The sequence below is a fragment of the Agelaius tricolor genome, unplaced genomic scaffold (assembly GCF_023055355.1).
Source record: "Agelaius tricolor isolate 1412-34295 unplaced genomic scaffold, bAgeTri1.0.p SCAF_15, whole genome shotgun sequence".
In the NCBI taxonomy this organism is placed as follows: domain Eukaryota; kingdom Metazoa; phylum Chordata; class Aves; order Passeriformes; family Icteridae; genus Agelaius; species Agelaius tricolor.
The window spans coordinates 7,517,248-7,539,309 of NW_027269275.1; the positions used below are offsets into that span (position 1 = coordinate 7,517,248).

General features: G+C 40.6%; 1 protein-coding gene across 1 annotated transcript; it reads left to right on the top strand.

Annotated features, from left to right (window-relative positions):
• Positions 1 to 47: 47 nt before the first annotated feature.
• On the top strand, positions 48 to 21,463 carry LOC139596229 (uncharacterized protein F13E9.13, mitochondrial-like). Its single transcript, XM_071440298.1, has 7 exons — positions 48 to 97; positions 272 to 347; positions 1,447 to 1,529; positions 8,238 to 8,418; positions 13,065 to 13,215; positions 15,053 to 15,180; positions 20,529 to 21,463. Exons 2-7 carry the CDS (start codon positions 275 to 277, stop codon positions 20,717 to 20,719), a joined length of 807 nt encoding a protein of 268 aa, XP_071296399.1. The 5' UTR covers positions 48 to 97; positions 272 to 274; the 3' UTR covers positions 20,720 to 21,463.
• The last annotated feature ends 599 nt before the right edge of the window (positions 21,464 to 22,062 follow it).

Genomic DNA, 22,062 nt, shown 5'->3' on the forward strand with positions numbered 1-22,062 from the left:
GCCTGCGGATCCCGCGCGGAGCGGGGCCGGAGGGGCGGAGTCGGGGCGGGGCCTGGACGCGGAAGCGGCGGGAGCGGCTGTGGCACGTGGGACCGGGGTGAGCCGAGCTGAGCCGAACCGGGCCGAGCGGTGGGGCTGAGGATCCTGTCCCGGACTTGGGCCCAGCCCTGGCTCCCGGCCCGATCCCTGTTCTGGTCCACGGCGGGAGGCGGGGCCGCCACCATGGCCTGCCCGGCCCGGCTCCGCTCACGCCCTCCTTCCCTCCCCGCAGGCCATGCAGCGGCCCGGGCTGTTCGGGCGGCTCAAGGCCGCGGTCGTCGGGATGGTGCACGTGGGAGCGCTGCCAGGTAAGCGGCGGGCGGGCAGTACGGCCGGCGGGACCCGGAGCCGGACCGGGTCTGTGTCGCCGGTGTCAGCCCTTAGCCGGCTGCGGTCCCCTGGAAGGCTGCCCTGTCACCGCCACCACGGGCCCCTCATGAGGCGCCGTCAGTTTGGGCGCGCCCCGTTTCAGAGGAAAAAAAGGCGGGAAAGTTCCGCACAGGGAGCCGGGCTGAGAAAACGAGGATTTGGGCTCACTGAGCTCTGTGTTTCAAGCAGCGAGGGTCAGGGAGTTGCACGGATTGGCGGTGCGGTGGGATGGAGGTGGGATAGGGCTCTCCCATGCCCTTAGACGCAGTGGGAAGCTCGGACAACAGGCGGGATCTGTTCCAGCCCGGCCTCCTGGTCCTTTCCAGGGGCTCAGGGTGGGCAGGGCTGCTCAGGACAGCCCACCTTGCCCTCGACAGGCTGATGCCCGGAACTCCGGGTGCCCCAGAAGCAGCTCCAGGAGGCAGGGCCAGCTCACCCTGAGCTGGGAAATCAAGCCAGCTAACAGAGCTGGCACAGTCCCCACCTCAGACTCCCACTGCCTGACCTTAGGGGCCCAAATGTCAGATGAGACTTTGGTCTTCAGGCAAATTCACTGAACTCAACAAAATCTGTATGTGTGTATTTCAGCTAGGAAGATCAGATCCAATCACCCTTGCAGATTAAGGACAGCTTAAAAAAAAACTGGTTTTAAACTCACTGTTGTTTACCTGTTCTGTGCTGACACAGGTCAGTCTTGCCCCAATACAGTTTGTATTGTCTGGAGCATTATTAATGCAGGATAAATTACAAGTATGTGAATAGCAAGCTAAGAGCAGACCTAGTGCAACAGGGGATTATATATATTATAAATCTAATCCTCAAATTTGGGGGATTAGATTTAGGAGCTGAATGGTTACAGCAGCTCTGCCAAGTTCAGCTAAAGAAAGAGATGTCACAAGGAGATAGGGCAGCCTTTGAACAAATTTGGCCTGAATGTCCCTGTGTGCAATCCCCATGGATGTCCTGGCCAAAGCTGTTACTGTCCATGGGTTTGATTTGTGCATGCTCTGGGGTAAACAGCATTGTTCTTGCTTGCAGGGACACCAAGAAGTTCTCTTCCATTGACCCAGATCATTGATCAAGCTTGTCAAGAGGCAGAAGTTTACAAGGATGCTGGAGTTGTAAGTTTTGGTTTCTTTCTTCCCATGAGGCCATTACACAATACCACTTCTGCATAGCCAGAATTTTAAAGTGAGCCTATAGTTCATCAAAAGCATCTTGAAGCTCATAGATTAGAGATGCTTAAATCCATGTTGTTTATTTCAACAGAGGAAGTAGACCTTCTAGATTGCAAAAAAATACCCCTAAGATAAGTATCACCTGCACCCAAAACAATTGAAAAAACCTAGATTCAAATAGTACAATTCAAGTTGGGTGGGATGAATCAAGTTAAAAAAAAAGTGGCCTGAATTATGGGCTGTTGCTGGCATTCAAGGTCTCTGGCTGTAGAATGCTTCATCAATCTAGTCTGACAAGCTACTGTATTTTTAGCTCTGTGCAAGCCTCTGGTTTCCTGAGGTCGTGGAGGTGTGCCATGTGCACAGCTGATACACTGCATGCACACCTCAGGAACCTGGAGGGTGCAGGATCACCCCACAGCTGTGTTTGTCACAAAACAGCACAGATAATTCAGAATCTAAAAAAAAAGTGGCTCAAGCCCTTTTCTGCCCTCTCTAAGCCTCTCTCCAGGCCCCTGGCAGCAAACATGCCTGCTTTGCACGTCCAGAAGAGCAGGCCCAAAAGGCCATTCTCAGCCAGAGGCAAGAGGAGACTGCTGTCAGAATTGCTGTTGGACCTGAAGTGGTGTAGTAATCTTCATAGGTCAGTAGATTTTAACAGGGTGTATGTCCTTTTGAAAGGTCAGATATGTTTTAAACATTTCATTACACCTTGTCTTGGGGTGTTGATGTGCTTTTTCTTTCACCTGCCCACAGCATTATGAACATTTTCTGGTGGTGTACTAATGTCCAAGGCTTGAAAATGTCTTCAGTGAACAAGCAGTCACTGCTCTGAGCTGCTGTTTTCAGAAAAACTTTATTTACAAGCAGGTTGAAGCATTTTTAATCTATAAATTAGAATGGTACTATACAGACAGAACAAAATTGAATACAAAAGCTTAGTTTAAAGAATAGAAGACCAAGGTCAAAATGCAAGACAAGTCACACAAGGCAGGTTATGGGCAGAGCTCTGGTAAGGCTAAACTAGGAGAGAATGCTGAGAATAGAATCATTGAAAGGATAAACAGCACTGGGGTAAAATGGGTAAATGATGGGGTAAAAAGCCTAGTGGGCTTCAGTACCTGTGAACCAGATGAACATGTGTGAGATGTCCACCCAGTTAGAATAGTCCCTGAATGCAAGTAGAACAGAACAAGGAAGTTTTCTTCCTTTTCATTCCTCCTGAAAGAACAGGTGTGCAATAACTCTGTATTCTGTACTGTGCCTTTATATTTTGTTGTTGCAGTATCACCACGATCTACATCAGCAGAGTGGCAAACGCTAATCTCTGCCTTCCTGTGCCAGAGGAAGTGCTTGCACAGATAATCTGTAACTCACAGAGCTATTGCTCCACACTGCAGTGCCTGTTTGTCCATTTCCTTACATAATAATTGCACATTGAAACCTTCAACAGCAGGGGGAAGACACCAAATACTCCTGAAGGTGAAGGAAGGTACAGAAGCAGTTACTTCCTGCTGGCATGCACAAAGCTGGAGCAGCTTTGAGATAAGCTTTAAAATCAGTACTTACAAAAAGTTTTAGTTTGGCTTTTATCCTTTGTCTTTTCAACAGTAGTACTGAATTCTGCAGTTCCTGCTCTAACTGGTTTACCTTTTCTGCAAGTGCATTGCAGTCTCTGAATATATCTTTAAACCTACCTGTCAGGAGACACGGGAGGTGAATGCAGTCATTTCTCTACACATTTGGACAAATTCAGGGCTTAGAGTTGTAATTAACCCATTTTCCCATAGAAGTCCCAGGAACATCAATATATTTCCACACCAGTCTTCATTCTAAAGGTCTGCACAGTGCTAGAGAATAGAACAGAACAGAGTTAGAGCAATATAAGAAACAAATCTTTATTATTAAGGAGATAAGTCTCAGATATAATCAGGAGAGCCTCCATAAACATCAATAGGATTGCTTAAGACTTTCTGCAATTCAATTCTTTAGTTTTTTTCTACTACTTTAAGAGAAATGCAAGTTTTCATGGGAGATGCTTTCAGGAGCTTCCCAGCTTTTACACAGAGGTCACTACTGCCAAACTATTCTGCAGTGGGAATCTATTTGGGTTTCTTGCTCAGTGTTCCAAAGGAACTGTTAAGCTGTCTATTTTGTTTTTGTGGAAGAAGAGCTAGAGAAAGGGGTTTTTTTCCCATGGATGTTTGTACTGACAGTGTTCCCAAATGCTGCCCACAGTAGCCCTTAAGAAGATACATAACCATTTGTTGCTATTTAGATGTTTACATATTGTCTCAAATTGTTCAAATTGGTGTTAACATTTAAAAATAAAGTATATGGTCTTGCTCATTCCATCTGTGTTGCACTTGGAAGTAAATCCTGGTATATTCAGAGTAAGGTGACTTGTCTGGCACATTCACAGCTTCACATAATAAATATGAAAGATTTGTGATATTAGAGCATAGTAATGAAAACAAGTGAGTGCTCAGTTAGGAAGCCATCTGTGCTCAAAATGTATATGCTTTGTACTTGTGTGTTGCTAAACAATGAAATTCCCTAGACAAGATTTTATAAGCAGCAGGCTATGAGCCATTATAATCCCTCCAATTTGTACCTGCTTTTCTTTAAGGAAGAGGCAAAATGTATCTATTCAGGTTAACTTTTATTCCTTCCATGCAGCCTGGCTGACATTTGTTTTGGAGCTAGAAAATAGAGCACAGGTTCCCACTTGACTGTTACTGTTCCTGACTGTAGCTACTGGAGTAGCTGACATTAAAAACAGTTACTAGTATATGTTTTACATTGATGTTTTTGAAAAATAAAAGAGTGGTAAGCCTATTGCTCTTATAAATACAGTGATAACTGGAATTCACAACACTTAGAATTTAATAACAGTGGAGACAGAATAAAGTAGTATTTCTGCATAGAAACATGTAGGTAGCTTTCACTTTGATTACAGAGTTTAACATTTCAAATCTCAGCTGTATTACAGGAAAATAAAATAGCAGATAGACTGCCCACAGCTACCACCTATGGCATGTGCAGGAGAACATGAGATAGCAGCTTACTTCTCTTAAGGCAGCAATCTGCTCTGGAGGTGAGTTTTTAAAGAAGTTGCTAAGAGCTGTGCTTGCAAACAGCAATTAAATGCTCTGCAAAGGCACCTGATTTCCTCTATGAGGGGTGTGGGGTAATTACTGCTATTGTCTTAGTCCCCACCTGAGCCTGTATAATAACAGGGATGGTGGCAGGCCTGCTCCCTTTCTGGAGGAAGGAGTAGAGGTGATGAGCTTGGAGAGGTTTCTACTGAGGTGCACATGTGTCAGGTAAGATCTTTCTCTGGGGAGAAGCACTGGGGTTGAAGTTGCCTGGGAAAGAGTTGTGTTAGGTATATGCTGAGTTAAAACTTATGCAATTGTTGCCTCAGTTGTGGTTTGTTACTGTTTTGAGGCTTTCCTGCTGTAATATGTGTGAGGCTGAAGTGTTTTAAGAGGTTATTTCTGTAAGCAGAATATAGCTAAGGGATTTTTTTTTTCATATAGTTAGAGAGCTAATTAAAGGACCTATTTTTCAGTAGCTAACTGTGATACAAAGGGCACTTCATGTGTAGCACTTCAGAAGTCTTTCAAAGTAAAAAGGAAATACATTGCTTGAAAATTACTTATAATAAGGCTGTTGCACATAAGCAACACTTAAATTATCTTACTATTGATTGGAAAAGGAGCACAGAAGGCACTTGCAAGAGTTTTATCTCATACTGTCTATGTAAATCCTGCTTTGGAGGATATAATGCAGAAGCTGTTTCCATAGGCTTCTAAACCATAAGCTTAAGTTCTAAGAACTTTAATTTAGCATAACTGTTTTCTTTCCCCCATTTTAATTAGCTGTCTGATAGTACTGAAGTTTGTTTCCTATACATATCAAGTCAGTAAACACAAATCTGTGGTGTTATATTTTTATATAAAATATGAAAGAAAGCTCTGACTTAATGCATCTGTAATTCAGCTTTCTGTATTGCAGAACATATGTTGTTCTCTTTTTAATTAAACAAAGCATAATATGCAAAAGAACAGTCAGATGGTACCAAAAGAATAACACATTATTAAAGTTCTACCAAAAATATTCACTGTAACTGTGGACCTTGAGGCTACAGGAAGAGGCAGTTGCTGAAAAGTGAATATAGTAAATTTAAAGCAGGAGAGAGAACTGTTGCAATCCTCCCATATGCCTGCGTTTTGAGTTAGAATTTAATGAGACGCTTTTTATGTGTAGTACTATGGCTAAGGGTTTTTATAACTTATTAAATTAATTAATTCATTTATGTAGCTAATGGAATAATTTCCTTTATGCAAATCCAGAGCGGTCAAAGTAGTAGCAAGTTGTGAAAAGCTCAGTTTCACTGTGGAATTCTGCCAGCCCATTCTCTTGCTTTTTTTTTGGCTACTAGTGTGGCTCTTCAGGAGCTGAGCATTTTGAAGCCCCATTCCCAGTTGCCTTTCTTCCTGTTGAGATTCATTCTTGACTGCCTGGAAGCCTGGGGATGCTGTTTTGCAGATCCTGGTTCCTGGCCTTTATGATAAGCGTGGAGTTTCCTTAATACCCAGATTTTGCTGAAATCTGCCAAGTAGAGCATTTCTGAGCCAAGGGCTTCCAGGCTTTTTGGCCTCAAGGAATTACCTGGTTTTGATGGCTTGTTGCAGTTTTTGAATTTGCTTTGTTAAAAGTATTTTACTTCTACATTAGTCCTTTTGCCACATGCAACTACTGACAACTTTGCATTCTTGCTGAGACTGACTTAATATATTTATATGTAGTGAGAAAAAGAGCCTACAGGGTTTCTCTTTCTGTTGGTACCACAAGGGATTCAGTAGCTGTGCCTCAGATACCAAGACCATTTGGTCATTTCAGGTTTGTTGGAGCAATCCTAACCTCATTCCACAAAAAATGACTAAAAATGGTGGGGTTTTTTGTGGTTTTCTTAGCACAGGTTGTCATCTTGGTAATATGGTTACTTCCCATCAGAGGTACAGAAGTGTGGATGTTCCGTATTGAACTGGACACACAAACAAAGTCAAGTGCAGATGTTTTGACTGGTTGCCATACCTGCTGCTCTTTTGCCTAATTCAGGTTTTCCTGGGCTGGAATTATGTAATTAAATATGTTGGTGAATGGCATCACAGTGCAAAGGTCTGATGTGGAGTGTCATCATATCAGGTCACCTTTTCCATTAACAGGTCACACCCCATTGCTTTTTAGGTAGCATATCTTTTGTGTATTTAAATACTGAGCTGTGAGTGATTTGGAGAAGGCAGCTGTGCCCTGGTGCATTGAATGTTTGCAGGTTCTGTGCTTGGACTGACCATGTTGCTCCACTGCATTATTTCCTTCTCACTTTTCCCCACCCTCTGTGTTGGGTGTTCATTTATGATGCCTGTGCCATAGCCTGTAATTCAGCCATTAAATGCTGACAGTATTTTATATCCTGTCTTATCTTTTGCTGCCAGAAGGGCTTCCACACTACAACAAAGACTGGAGAAGTGTCACATATAAAATATTATTTAAAAGGAAACTTTTTTTTTGTTTCCCCTTCCTAATTCTCTGTGTTATTAAGAACCAAGCTGCTATGTTTAATCTCTAATTGTATTTTTTCCCAAAAACATTCCTTCTATTCTTGTTCAGTTACTATCTCTGTAAAAGGTAAAGCTCTCATTTTAAAGGATTAAGATGTGTGATAAAACTCCAGAGAGAGCAGAATTTATTTGCTATATATACAATTAGTTTGTCTATTAAACTTTTTGCATTTTTAGAATTAAGCTGGTGAGAAATATCTGGCTTTCTTTTCATCTTCTTACTGCTACTGCAAAATAGCAGGCATGGAACATGTTTCAATGCTCTACTTTTACTCTTGGTATTAATCCTTAACAAAATTATGTATTATCTGCAGTTGTTGCAAACTTTTTGGTATAGCCTATGCAATGATTAGAAATGTGTGTGGCATCAGGTAATGTACAAATTGTATCAGCAGAGTGTTTTATCATTGTCTATTGTTTGCTAGGAGTATGTCCATGTGGATGGAGAGGTATAATAGACAATAAATAGCAATATCTTCTTTCCAGTAGTTCTGATTACAGAATGGGGGAAATATCACTAGTTCATATTATGGCATTTGGCACAATAACAGTCAAACAAAAAATTCCTTTATTTATCCAAAGTAACACTTATTTTCAGACATTAATTGAATTGAAAATTGCCCTGATTATCTCAGAGTCCTCTGTTATCCGAACATACTCAATATCCTGTATTCCCCTTGGATAATTCAAGTTTGACTTTACACTATTTTTAATGAGGTATAAGATTTAACTCATTTGCCTATAGTTCACATTTTAGGATGGATCAAAGGAACCCAAATTGATGAATGTATAATTAAAATCACATTTATTTCTCTTCATGATTTCACTGCAAATACCACGCTGTTGATGAAAGCACTTTTATAAGTGCTTGTGCGCATCAAATGCATCAGCACAACTTGCTGTAGCTAATCCTCCCTCTGAAGGAAAGCCTCTACACTTGTGTGCCTCAGTGCACAGTAAATAATGGTGAACTGGCCACGTTTGTGCAGTGCAGTGATATTTTTTTCTCATTCTTTCCCAGGATGGGTTGATGCTGGAGAACATGCACGATGTGCCATACACGGTGAGCCCAGGCCCGGAGGTCACCGCAGCCATGGCTGTGCTTGGTGCTGCCGTCAGACACAGCTGTCCCCGTGTCCCTCTGGGTGTGCAGGTGCTCTGTGCTGCCAACCAGCAGGCAATAGCCATTGCTCTGGCTGCAGGTAATGCAAAGGGCTCCTCAGGTATTGCTGCTGTTGCTGTGGCGTTCACTCTCCACAAGCTGGCATAGATACCATGGAAAGCTGACTGTGCCCTGAAACAGCAGCAGTTAGATGCCTGAGAATGATGCCTGCTTGATTAGAGTGGTGGTGCTTGTGCACTGCTTCAGTTGGAGGCTGCTGAAGGCTGCCACCACAGCTTTCTAGGTAAAAACTGTCTAAATGTAATCATTAGTTTAAATCTGTTGGTATCTAAAAACCCCCTTTGGTGTAACTCTTACTTATTTCAGTTATATGTTATATATATTCATATGTTATAGATATATATGTATTTCAGTTATATTATATACAATATATATATTATATATTTATAATATATATATAATCAATTTAACCATGGGGGTTAAGCATCCTGTTTCAGCATCTATTTATATGTTGTTGCTGCTACTGTAGTCCATGAAAACTAAGTTTTCGTTGTCTTTTTTAATGAATGAGTAGAATGAAACATTTTATATAATGATAAAAATTGAAGTATAGATAGCTAAAGTACTTAAAATTAAATTGCCTTTGGGGGAATTAAATATAAATTAATCTATCCTTATTGCATGAATCCTAGCCTTAACTAAACTTCCTGCTCTTACTGTTTGCTGAAGCAATTTTAGTTTTTCATTTGTAACCCTCCCCGATGTAAAGGTGTAGGCTGGCTTAATATGGAAAGCCTGTACGTCCTAAATTCACAAAATGAGGGTTAATGCATGTTTTTGCCCAAATTGACTGTCATTATGCTAAGGCTGCACATTTTTGCATGTACAAATTTCACAGAACCAGGTAGAAGATGCTGATGTTAAGTGAAAGCCATACTTCAGGTACAACCATGCAGGCTAACCCATCTGCAGTGGCAGTTTTAATTATGCCTAATATGTTCTAAAAGCTTTAAATTCTTGTTAATAGATGTCTTTTGAACTGGCATTTGTTTTGTGAGCTTTAAAATCAGATGTTGCCATTTTCAAAGTATCTAGCCAGTTGACAAATGGAGAAAACCTAATTTTTATTGCTGCATTGGAACCTATATGAAAACCTCAAATAAAAATGGGAACAGAAACCAGTTTTAGTTTTTAGAGGTTACTGCATGTGGGCCATTTGAGGTACATAGGTATTTGAAAAAATAGCACATACCCTACTTTTAAAAGCAATCCTTTGAGGAGCAAAAAATCATCACTAAATAAGGGATATGGTCTGGGAACAATGTATTTCTCTTCTTTGCAATTATTAATGAAGGAGAGAATTCCTGGAGGGCTTGGGTTTTGCTCAGCTCCACTCCTGTTCTGCACTATTTCCTCTGTAACTGTAGAACACCAACCAGGAAGGGCCTGTGTTTAATGCATTTCATTGCACTTCTCTCAAAATTATTGTCTCAAGTTCACTGAACAGGGACGCAAAAAGAAAATCACTTTAAGCAAAACCATAGTAAAATGGGTGCTATCTTGTAGGTAGCAAATCTTTAAACAGCTTTTCTGTAGCAACTTAGTGGTGGCTTTAATGTCAATACAATTTTGATAGGTAGCTATTAACAAAGCAAATCCTGTGTGCTCTCACTACAAAAATAATTTGTTGAAGGTGTTCTAGCTAAAAACCATATGTAGCATCTTCTGCCTTCTATACAGTAATTTCATTTTCCCTGTGGAGATCCCTGTCTTTTGTGGGAATAACTGTTCTTAAGAGAACTACACAGGGAATTCATAACTGGTCTCTAGGAGAGGGTAATGATTTTATTTGGTAAAGGGTGGAGGGAAATCCACAGGTCTGCAGTGTCACTAGGAGCTCAGTTAGCTTGAGCAAGGCCTGGAGGGTCCTGTGCCTGGGTGAGCCTGGGGCACTCACCATGAATCAGGGCTCAATTTTTGTCTTATCTCATAAATTTAGAAAACAGTGGTTCAGTTGGAAGGGACTTTAAACAGTCATCTGGTCCAATTGCCCTCTGTACCTGAAGCTGCCCTTTTCCCTTTAAGAATCAATGATTGAAATTCCAGTTCTGTATCAGCCTTCATCAATGATGATGACACAGTTGATAGCTGATAAATGAGGAGATATCCCAGATCTCTCCATGTCTTTTGCAAACACAGCTTTGCTGTCTGAGCCCATTCCTTTCCCTCCTGCACCAGCAGAGTGGGAATTCACTTGCTGTCATCCACAACACTGTTTAGGGTTAGACAGAATCAGGCAGAGCTGTGTGCTATGGTTTTTGCTGCCCTTTTTAAGTGCCACCATATTAATGCAGTGGTGAGGGGAGGCAGCTCAGCTGAGAACTGCAGCAGGGAGCACCCAGAGGTGCTGTGAAAGGTAGGGAATGCTGTGGATCCTGCTGGGAGAGCTGCTGGAGCCCCTGCTCCTGTGCCTGCAGCCCATCCTGAGCACAGCAGGAGCTGCTGCAAGACAGTGTCCTGAGAAGTAGTTTTGTAGCACAGACACACTGTGCCTCCAGTGTCAACAGCAGACAAAGTCAGTGCTCCTCTAAGAGTTCTGTTTATTAGTTTTTATTGGATATTCCCTATTCTTGTTTTCCAGTGAAACTACAAAATGTGATGTTCCCATATAAGTCAGAAATGGGACTGCCTGTTAACTATTCAATGGCTATTACTTTTCAACTTGCCAAATGAGAAAGTAAGCAGTAGTATCATTCTCACAATTTTATGTGCATAAAAATGAATTCATTAGCAGAATCTGATTATGGCTTCATAAAACAGAAGGGTAATGATATGGTGCCTGCACCTATTACACTTGGTTAAAAATTGTATTTTCATGGCCTCCAAAAACCCAGACTGAGAGTGCAGCCTTATTAAACTAAGTACAATCCAATGTTTAGCAGAAAGTCTTATATTACTGTACTAAGGAAACACAAACCAAACATCAACAAACAAGGTGGCTTCAAAAAATGAAATTACTCAATGAATAGCTCCTGTCCCAAGTTTAACCTTGATTGCTGTGAAAGTGTCATGTCTCTAGGCTCACCCACAGTTTTATGATTAGAGAAATAATTATTCTTATATAACTCTGAATTGTGCTGTAAGCTTGGGTGATGTAATGAAGCTGTGGCTTTTGTTCCTAGATGTAGAAACCTCAGTTTAGCTATTTGCACTGTGTTTATCACCCAGTGTCTACAAGCACCTGCAGTGGTACTTGTGGCACACTCTTGTCTTGGATCCTGGGAATACTCTGTGCTTTGCACTAATCTCAAGGCACAGGACAGCTTGCATTTGATTTGGCATCCATCTGTGATGTTTCTTCTGAGCTGGAGTCTGTGTTGCTAAGCAATGCAGGCTCTTCTCTAGCAGGCGTAAGCTTCTGTTTCTGCAACTTCAGGGCTTTTGGAATGAAACTGGAATTTTAAAATAAACAGACACCTTGTCATTTGGTAAATAAATTTTCAAGATCAGCTATGTTTATAGTTGGAATGTGCTAAGGTAATGCCTCTGTTGCCTAATCAGTTGTGGGTAGGATTGCATTCTTGATGACTGTTTCCACATGCATTGCTTTCCTTTGAATGATGTCAGCTCTAATTAACTGTGCATCTGACTCCAAAGCTGGAGCAGTAGCAGAGCTTCAGAAGGGCTTGGAAGACACCTCCAAAGCAAACTGGAAGAGCAGCAACACTGCACAAGCTGAGTGCAGAGCTTTTACAAAAATGTGGAAAAGAGGCAGGTTTTAAGTGACAGTTCAAGGCTATGAAAGCCAGGAGAGAAGTGGGGATTGCAATAAGGGAGTCAGAATTAAATCTTGTGCCTCACTGCTGTGGGCTTATTGCTCTGTGGTCCAAGGCTTTAGTCTTACAACAGAGATATTTCAAGGCTGTGGAGGGGAGCCCTGAATGTCAATGGCTGGCCTACATGAAATACAATTCATAATCTTCCTCTTCAGTATCCATCCCACAAAACCTTCCTAGTGACAAAACTTAATGAATATGGTGGAACAAATGCTACTAAGGCATGGCAGAATCGATGGTTGGAGTAGAATGGCAAATGTTTGACTCTTCCTAAGCCTTTGGCACAGCTCTAGAAGCAATTTGTTGATGTGGTGCTGTGTAGGAAACACATGCTATGTTCAGATGGAGTCACATGGGCTGCATATAACATGCTTCAGGCTGTGTTTTCTTGCCTAATTTCCTAAAGAAAGATGACAGTGCTATTCCTCTGTGTCTGTAGCCTGGAAAGGGGGAAGAGATGCAAGTTAGTGACCCTTTTTGGAGAGAAAATGTGTCATTAGAATAATAGAGCTGTGTTTTGACCCACCTACTCCTCTGCATGGCAAATCATGGCAGCAGGCAGGGCAGGGTGTGCAGCTGCCTTTTCTGAGCCACACAGGGACAAACTGAGGGGACAGAAGGGGACCAGGGGCTGGGGGAAAACTGGTGGGGTCAGTGGGAGAGATGGGAGCTGAAAGCAGTGAGATGGGAAGAAGTCAGAGAGAATAGGGGCAAAAATAAAGAATGGAAAATATGTGGGAAAGTGAGGTGGGTTAGTCCTAGAGCACATGAAACAATTTGTGTTGGGATCAAATAGGAAGGGCAGTAAGGTGGATTTTCATTTGTTTTTAGTGTTTTTCTTTTCCAGTTCTCAGTTTCAGGCTAAAATGTTGCTTTTGACTGTTTTCAGGTCTTGATTTTATCCGGGCTGAAGGGTTTGTGTTTTCTCATGTGGCTGATGAAGGGATTATAAATGCCTGTGCAGGTGACCTGCTACGATACAGAAAACACATTGGAGCAGACAACATTCAGATTTTTGCTGATATTAAAAAGAAACATAGGTAAATACAAGCAAAATTTTATGTAAATATGAATGCAATAATGATCTTCTATTTTTCTCCATTTTCTGGGTTTTTCTTAATGCCAATTTTCTTCCAGGAAAATTGACAGGAAAGTTAATTATATAGGGAGAAGTTTATTATTTAAGCACAGACTTGCAGTGCTATAAGGGGATACATTTAAAAATAAATTTGCAGCTGTAAGTTGCTTTATCTGTGATGTTTGTAGTTGTTTAACCTTCAGGTTTTCAGTATGCCAGCTATGAAAGCCTTGCATCTGGTATTGAGACTTTGTATGCATGTGTAAACGTCTATTATGTTTAAAGAAGTTTTGTTTCTGAAAGTTAGGTATCCAAGGTTATTTTTCAGTTATGAAGGCAGTTGCCATATAAAAGCATCCAAGTGATCACAGTTTGGCATTTTAAAAAGCTCTTCTCTTTCTTCTCCTTCCTGCCAATAATACTGATTCCTGCTACTTAAATCAGTGCTGTCTATGTAAGGGTTATGTTCTATGATTATCAAACAGAAGGAACTTTTGACAGATAAATCCAGTTTCTTTTCTGCTTATACTTTATCTTACCTGTCACATGGTACTTTCAGCTATTTAGATGTCACTCTTTGCATTTGTTTTTTTTTTTTCCTCCCAGAAGAACTGCTCAAGTGCTATGTATTATACATGCTAAATAACCTAATTAAAATGTTTGTGTGTAGTATGTGAGCAATCATGAGAATAATCAAGTTTGGAAGGTCTTAGATATGTAATAAGCAGGTAATAAATTTCAAAAGAGAAAGGAAACAATGCAGTGTGGTGGTCAGATGAAGCTTTTCAGGTCCTTTCAGAGCAGTTTCTTTCTGATTATTTTTTACATATGTATATAAATGCAAATACACTGCATTAGACTTTCTGTAAATGAAATTGCATCATGTCATTTTTATTTTTAATCTTGACCATTGAGGAATTGATATTTGGATTTTACTTCCCATTTTTCAAAGAGTTGGCATTTAAAAAAGGCAGAGAAGTTTTTGTTTCAGGCAGAAACATAAACTCAGAAGGAAATGCTGAAGGACTTATTGGTTGAACTTTTTAATGTAGAAAAGTGCAGCTTCCACTGAGAGCTGCTATGCTCCTTTTCTTTAAATGAGGAGAAACTGTTCTTGTGCCATCAGCACTCAGCAGTGCAACATGTTTGCCATAGCTGTAGTTTTCTGTTTAAATACAGAAAATCCAACATTGTTGGGTGTTCAGCCAGCAATGGCTGGAATTCCTTCCAAGTTTGGGACCACATAAATTAATAGTTACTACTGCAATAGGTTTCAGACAAAGTGTGTCACCCATACATCAAAGCCTGCTGTTGAACAGCTGGGATGCAGGTGTAATTGATGTTTGTAATTGCTGTGTAAGATGATTCCTGTGGCTGTATCATAGGTATTAACTATACTTTCTGTTATTGGACTCGTGGAGGTTGTTGATTCTGCCCTAGGCAACAGATCTGTTTTATGAATGAGGGCACATCCACAACTCCCACTTGAAGTCAGAGAGCTCTGTGTGCTCAACACTTCTGAAATACAGGTGCTTGACATGTAAGCAGCTGTCTCAATTGACACTTGGTGGTTCACACTTAGCACTCACTCTCTAGAGCCAGGAGACCCGGAGCAATCACCGATCAATGAAGGAAAAGGTTGGTTTTTCACTCACGCTCGGGTGGCAGTGTCACCTGCTGGCAGTGTCACCTGCCAGTGTGAAGCTGGACACTGCTAAAGCAATCTCTGGGGGTTCTGGCAGCAGGGGTGGGGGCACAGGGCGTGGGTCCCTGGTGTGTGACAGGCTGTGTCCCTGCAGTGCTCACGCCCTGACGGCCGATGTCAGCGTGGCACAGACGGCGAGCGCTGCCCAGCTGTTCCTGGCCGACGGCGTGGTGCTCACGGGCACGGCCACCGGGCACCCCACGGACCCCCAGCAGCTGCAAGGTGAGCTGGGGCACCAGCCTGGGCAGCAGGGACGGGGCAGGAGCCAGGTGAGCCCCAGGGCAGCAGGGAGGAGGCAGCTGCCAGGTGAGCCCCAGGGCAGCAGGGAGGAGGCAGCTGCCAGGTGAGCCAGGGCAGCAGGGAGGGGGGATGCTGGAGATAAGGAACTCTCACTGTGGTATCACCGAAGGGGCATCAGGACAGTCAGAGGTGACACTGAGACTCCATCATCTGAAGGCATGAAAAGGCACTTTATTATTCAAAATCCACAGTTCTTATAGAAACAATGGTGGACCTAAGATTGACCTTTAGGAATCTTCTCTCACCTATTGGTGAAGAAAGGACAATTCCTTCTTGTAAACATCTTTGACAAACAGAGATTGCCTGCCAGGTGCAGAGATTGAGATAATAATTGTTTTAATTCTTTCTCTGAGCTTTCTCACAGCTTCCCAGGAAAATCCTGGGAGAGCTGTGTCTCTCTCTGTTCAGAGGTTATGTGATACCACACTATGGGGTTTGATTTGACCAGGATGATCATATTTGAGTGTTACTCAGATGAGCTGTGGTATGTTTCTATACAACAGTTTGGCAGGGCAAAAATGATAATTATTCCAAGCTTTTATAACACTGAGTGATGCTGAGGCTGAAAGAAAATACTGTTTCATTTGTAAGAAGCCCTAATATAAGAAGAAGACCCTAGAAAACTAGCTATACTAGAACTAGCCATATTAAACTAACTAGCTAACCTTAAATCTTTCCATTGAAGAGTTCAGTGTTTTTATCTTTCACAATGGAAATGAAATTCCTGCAAGAAAAGGGACATTTTGATAAGGCAGCATTCCAAATATTAATACCAGGGAAAGTACTGCTTGGAAGATTTCCAGAAAGAATACAAATTCATTGGTAGACAGGAAGATATTAACATCAAAATAATTTTTAAATAGTGTGGACTTTTGTCAGGGGAGACTCATTTGACCTATGAGTTCTGACCTTTGCAGAAGTGCTCTGATTCTTGATATTTTTATATTAGCATCAGTTTGGGCTGTGTTCATGAAACAGTATTGCTCCCATGCTAGAATTAAAGTTCTATCATGGGGACCTTTAGTTTTCATCACTAGTTTTAATTTAGATCAATGGCTTGAATTTGAATGTCTCACTACATAAAATAGAATGTGTATTTTTTTAGGTTTTGCTTTACCCAACATGTTGTAACTTGGCGTGTTTTGAAGTTCCAGTGCACTGGAAGTTGTATTCAACTTAAGTTAGGAGATCAGCATGAAAAACCTACTTTACCTGTCAGAGATAACCTGGACCTCAACAGGTTGTATTTGTATCTTTTGTGTTGTATTTTTGTATCTTTTGAAACAACATAAAATCATTCAGTGTTTTCAGGGCTTTATGTATATCACACATGCTCAAGAGCATTTAAAATGAATGTTGAACTTGTTAAAATGGTTCTTATTTCATACATATTAAACTTTTTGCTAACAAACCAGATTACAAATTGCTATGCCTCAGTCACCAATCTTCAAAAGAAAGTGATGGCTTGGTGTGAACACTGAGCCTCTTGAATTAGCTGGGTCTTTTGGTACAGCAAATCAGAAATGATATGTGGAACAGGTGATACTGGAAGCTATCTATGCCTGCTTTAGAGACTGCAAAATTTTGTTAATCTGGAGATCCATCCCTGTTTGTACTTAATGTCTCCACCATTATTAATGCATATCAAATCACTTAAAAAATATTTGATATGTCTTTAGGCAAAATCCTAGGTTAAATTCTGCTTTCATGTATGCACGTGCAACCTCCATTGATTTACAGCATCAGAGAGCAAAACCTGACCTGTAGGCCCAGATGCATTTTTGTCACAGGACCCCAACCAGACAGAACCATAGCTTCTGCTTTTCTTTCATGTGAACAAACTTGTCAGTCCCTGTCTCTTTCTCTTTCTGGGTCCAAAGAACAAAATGAATCAGAGTTGGCAGCTGTAATGAAGTACACATTAATTCTGTGTTTGGATTTGTGTTATGAAAGCAGGAGTGTGCAGATCATGGGTTTATTGTACTTAGATCACAGCATTTTGGATGTTAGCAGGCCCTCTCATGAGAAAGATGTCTTAAAACAGGTAAGAGAAGAACTTAAAAATTCCACAGTATAAAAAAATGACAAATTAGGCATATCTATGTCAGGAGAGTCTTAAAAGGGATCAGATCTACAGTCTACAAAGTTGGTGTTGATGTGAGTGAGATTTTGCATTTCAGGAATTTATGCAGCCCTGGCAGTGCTGTATTACAGTGATACAATTGGGCACCTTTCATCACACTGCAAAGCAGCTCTTGAAAGCAAAGCTGAGAGACAGATGAGATTTTTGTCATGTCTCTTTTTCAGCTTTCTTGTGCAGTAATATAGAAGTGGTTTTGTCTTTGTGGAATTGATTGATTTGTGATGGGCTGTGGGAAGTGTTTCCCTGTCAAGGCAGAGGTGTGTGTTCAGTCAGGTTTTGTGTGCAGTTTGTGTTGCTGCCTTCTGGAGGCTGGCAGGCTCTGCTCCAGGGCTGCCTGGGCACTCAGGGCACCAGAGGTTGAGGGAGTATAAGGTCTGAAAAATCAGAATTCATGTTGTTAAGGAGCAAGAACTATAGCTGAGCATTTTGAATTCATTAATAAACCATCTTTTCATCCAAGAGGTTATAGAAGTTCCAGTTTCTGCCTTGTGGAATATTCTTTGGTTGGATGTGTGATGTGTGAACCCATCAGGTTTTTGCTTGGGCTATAACTGCTGAACTACCTGTTTTGCATTCAGTTTGTATTTTGAGTGACCAAAGCTTTGCATAATGACTGCTCAGTTATCTCTTTGAGCAAAACAAAGTGTCTCAGCTGAGTAACCTGTGGAAAACAGGTACATAATGAAACCCAACAGCTGGCTGTGACTGTCACCTCCTTAATTACTGTTCATAAAAGGGGCCTCAAGACTGGCTCACCCCCTCTCATCTTTTGATGGCCAAAATAGAGACTGCTGCCTGTGTGGTACCCTCAGAGACAGAAAAAGTACTGATCACTCACATCTCCAGTTCAAGCCCTAAATTTAATGACAGAGAACAAGTCCTTTGAATTAAAAACCTAAAATGTGTTAAGAGGGGAGCATTACCATAAACATAGTGTTTTGTATGGTACAGTGATCACTGCAATGAGAAAGCTGTTAGAGAAGAGTAGTCAAGCAAGTTCTTGGCACAGTGGTGCTTATTTTTACACCACTCTTTGCCATTGTTTTCAAGCTAGGAGCACTTGGCCTTTATTTCATGAAACTTGTGCATACCACAGTTTAAATGCTTTCATTGTGCTTTGCAACCAAGCACGATTTTATTAAAGACCTGTGTGCAGCTGTGCTGCCACAAGAAAGAGCACAGTGCCCTCTAGTTACAGTCCACTGGAACAGAGAAATCTGTAAACTTCAGCATCTTGTTACTGTAACATCACAAAATTGTCTCCTTTTTCTCACTGTGTCAAAAAAAAAAAAAAAAGAAAAAAAGAATGCCAGGAAAACAGAGATTTGAAGCAGAGCTCTGTGTTTAGAGATATTTTGACAGTGACTGAACATTGCCACACAAAAGCACATCTCACTGCTGTTGCTTTATTTTCTTTTACAGGTTAGAATTTGTATAGCACAGCCAATAGACAAATCACCTTCTACTAATCAACTTTAGGCCCTGATGTGCTTGGAAAGGACTTAAAAGTAGCATCTGTAGCATACTTAATGAGGTAACACATCTCAGTGCACACTGAGCACTGCCTTTGCCATTCTTCACATTGTCATTCTGGATGGATCTGCAGCCCAGGAGATGTGTGTGCAGTCTGTGTGCCACGTGTAGATCACAGCAGCACTTGATACCTTCCCACTTTGGAAGCTTTGGCTTGTTCTGGAGTCTCAGGCTTCACTGGGTTTTTCCCTGTGCCCAGCAGGGTTGAGCTGTTGTCTCAGACCCATATGAACTTGCTCTGTTGAATTATTTGGCTCTTTGTTTTTCCTGCTGATGTGAAATAATTATGAAGCAACTCCCTGCTAATGTGCTTTACGCACTTTTAAGAACAAATATTGACTTGGAGCCTGGTTCCTCTGGGGATTCAGTCAGGTACTGTCACAAATCTGTGGTCAGATGCACCTTAATTGTGTGCTGGTAGTGATGTAAAGCAGATAAGATAAGAGCATATAGATATTATATAAATAAAAATAAAATTTAAAGTAAATAACCTGTTTTTTAGAACAGGATATTTGTAATAATGCTATAAGTAACTAGAAATTAATTATTTTGTTGTTGTAAGCAGAATGACTAAGAATATCAAATATGCATAGAAATATGTTTTATCATATATGTATGAGCCATTTGATTTGTTATATATTTTCAGGAAGGGCTGTGTTGAATGGTATTATTTTTGTGTTAAAATCTTTTTAAGAGGGAGTTATTGTTCCTAGATGGAAAAATGGTAGAGCATGTGACCTAAAAAGAGATTCAAGAACATTTTAATTGATCCCCTTTCTTCCGTGAAGTAGGAAGGTGATAAATAATTAGTCTTCCCTGAAGCATAATTAATAAGTTAGGCTTCTGATGAAACTTCATTTAAACAGTGTTTTGAAGCAGACTTTTATTTGTTGCATGTGTGCTTTCCCAAGTTACCTCAAGCTATAACTACCTTGCCATCAGCTTATCACTAATTAAGCCAATTTATATGTTTTTAAAGGTCAGAAATAATGGCTCACAACATTCCTCTAAGGGATGAAGCATTCAGTCCTATGAGTCAGTCTTTGGATGGTCAGTTTGACATAAAATGATGAGAAGGCTGCTTAAGTAATTCTTGAACTGGGCTTTTTTTTCCTCCTCCCAAAGCCAGTACAGCATTTTGAGCTTTGTTTTTGTCTGCTTCTCCTCTTGAAACCAGGTAAAAGATCAGAAGATGAAGTAACACTGTATATAGGAAAAATAAGAGGCTTTTTTATTCCATTGTCATTCCTCACACTGATAAAAGACCACTTCTCTTTCTGGCTTTTGCTTTCTGGCAAAACTAGCTGAGCTGTCAGTGGCAATTGTATGATCCCTGCTCTCTTTCATACAAGCAAATACAGGAAGTATTCCAGACAACAGAATGTAAAAAGTAAGATTTTTTTTTTTTCTCTTTAGAGCTAGAGGTGTTTTTTCTAGAGAACCCGTTTCATTCTGCAGTAGAAGTAATAAATACCACGATCAGAAATTTCTCGATACATTTGTTTTTCTGTTGAAAAACTAGGCAGATTAGAGTCTTTATGGAGAGAGTTTCAAAGACAGGAATTAACCCTGATTTTGGTTTTCTTCTCCTCAGAGGTTAAGCGTGCTGTGAAGATTCCTGTGCTGGTTGGGTCTGGAGTGACTCTGGAGAATGTGAGGAATTACTTGGATGCAGATGCTCTAATAATTGGTTCCTATTTCAAGAAAGAAGGATATTGGGCAAATGCTGTTGATCCTGACCGAGTCAAGAAATTCATGGAACACATAAGTAAACTGAGGGAATGAGTTTGTCAGCAAACACTGTTTGTTTGTAGAAATGCAGTGTGGTGAGTCCTACAGAATTAAAGCACAAATGTGTGGCTGAATGGCAAATAATACCAAATAAAAATGCACATCATCTCCATAACTAGCTGGGAAGTTGGTGACATACTGCACAATAACCTGCTGCTCTGATGTTTACTTCTAGGCAGCACATTTCTGTGGTGCTCAAACCCACCATCAATGCAAAGCCAACTCTGAAATCTTGTGTGAGATATTCTCTCCTGTAAGGTAAATGCTTATGGAGTTTAAGAGTTTTTAGAAAATGTTCATCACAGGTGAGCCGAGTTCTGCTTTGCCTTTAAGTACAATAGGATGCCCTAAGTTTACAGCTAAAAGTGTTGTACATTGGACAAGTTAATTAGCCTTTCAGTTTCCCCATCTGTAAAATGATGATAATAGCACCTACATCACACAGGGGCCATAAGACATAATGAAGGAAAGAATGTACAGCACTTTCATCTCTCTAAATTAAGGGCTCTTTTAAAGTTCAAGATCATTATTTTTTCATTAGAATTGTGCATTTATACAATTGCTACATTTTTGTAATACCACACAAAAATTTAAGATAATTGGGGTATTGATTTACTTACAATACTTATTAGAGAATAAATGTAAATATTTAATTACGTTTAAATAGATTTGGAATGTAGTCAAAATGCTTTTGCAAAAACTGGAAATTTTAATAAAGGTTTATTATTTTTCAGCAAACACCTGCAGCTTTGTACCTCTCTAGACTAGTAATAGTGATGTAAAAAACTTTCTTGGAATACACAAGGTATAATTACAATAGAAACCTTTCTACCAAAGCCACAGGTAAACACAGATTTTTCTTTTTCATGTAAAATGTAGAGGAAAAATATTACTGTCTCACTGTGTATGTTGTAAGAGAATCCCTTTGAATTTGATCCTTTAGCTCTAAGAAATCTTAAAAGAACCCAAAGAATACCTGTTATGTCATGACTGCACAAAATGTGAGCATTTATTTTCATTCCTTGGGACTGGGAGCTCAGTTTGTCATCTGGGATCTCTGTTTTTCCTTGACGTGTACACATCAGGCTTGTGCTGATGCCAATGAAAGTGAAATTGTGGATATCAAATCAAACATACAAACATGGGTTTTGTGGCAGCTGGCAGAGCACCCATGCTCCTCTGAACAAGATACATCCTCCTTCCAAAGACAAGAAGATTTTCAAGGTACTTAGTTTTGTTAACATAATGGTGATTCCAGAACATCACAGTATGAGACTGTCTTCTCAGGTTTCTTTTTTCTGGACTGGTCTGTTTCCCACATGACTCCCACCAAAAGC

Bases quoted from the DNA above. Each gene is read 5' to 3' on its own strand.
- LOC139596229 (XM_071440298.1), top strand. From the start codon at position 275: ATGCAGCGGCCCGGGCTGTTCGGGCGGCTCAAGGCCGCGGTCGTCGGG. The intron at 348-1,446 runs GTAAGCGGCGGG...TCTTGCTTGCAG, and splicing joins GCACGTGGGAGCGCTGCCAG to GGACACCAAGAAGTTCTCTT. The intron at 13,216-15,052 runs GTAAATACAAGC...GTGTCCCTGCAG, and splicing joins GATATTAAAAAGAAACATAG to TGCTCACGCCCTGACGGCCG.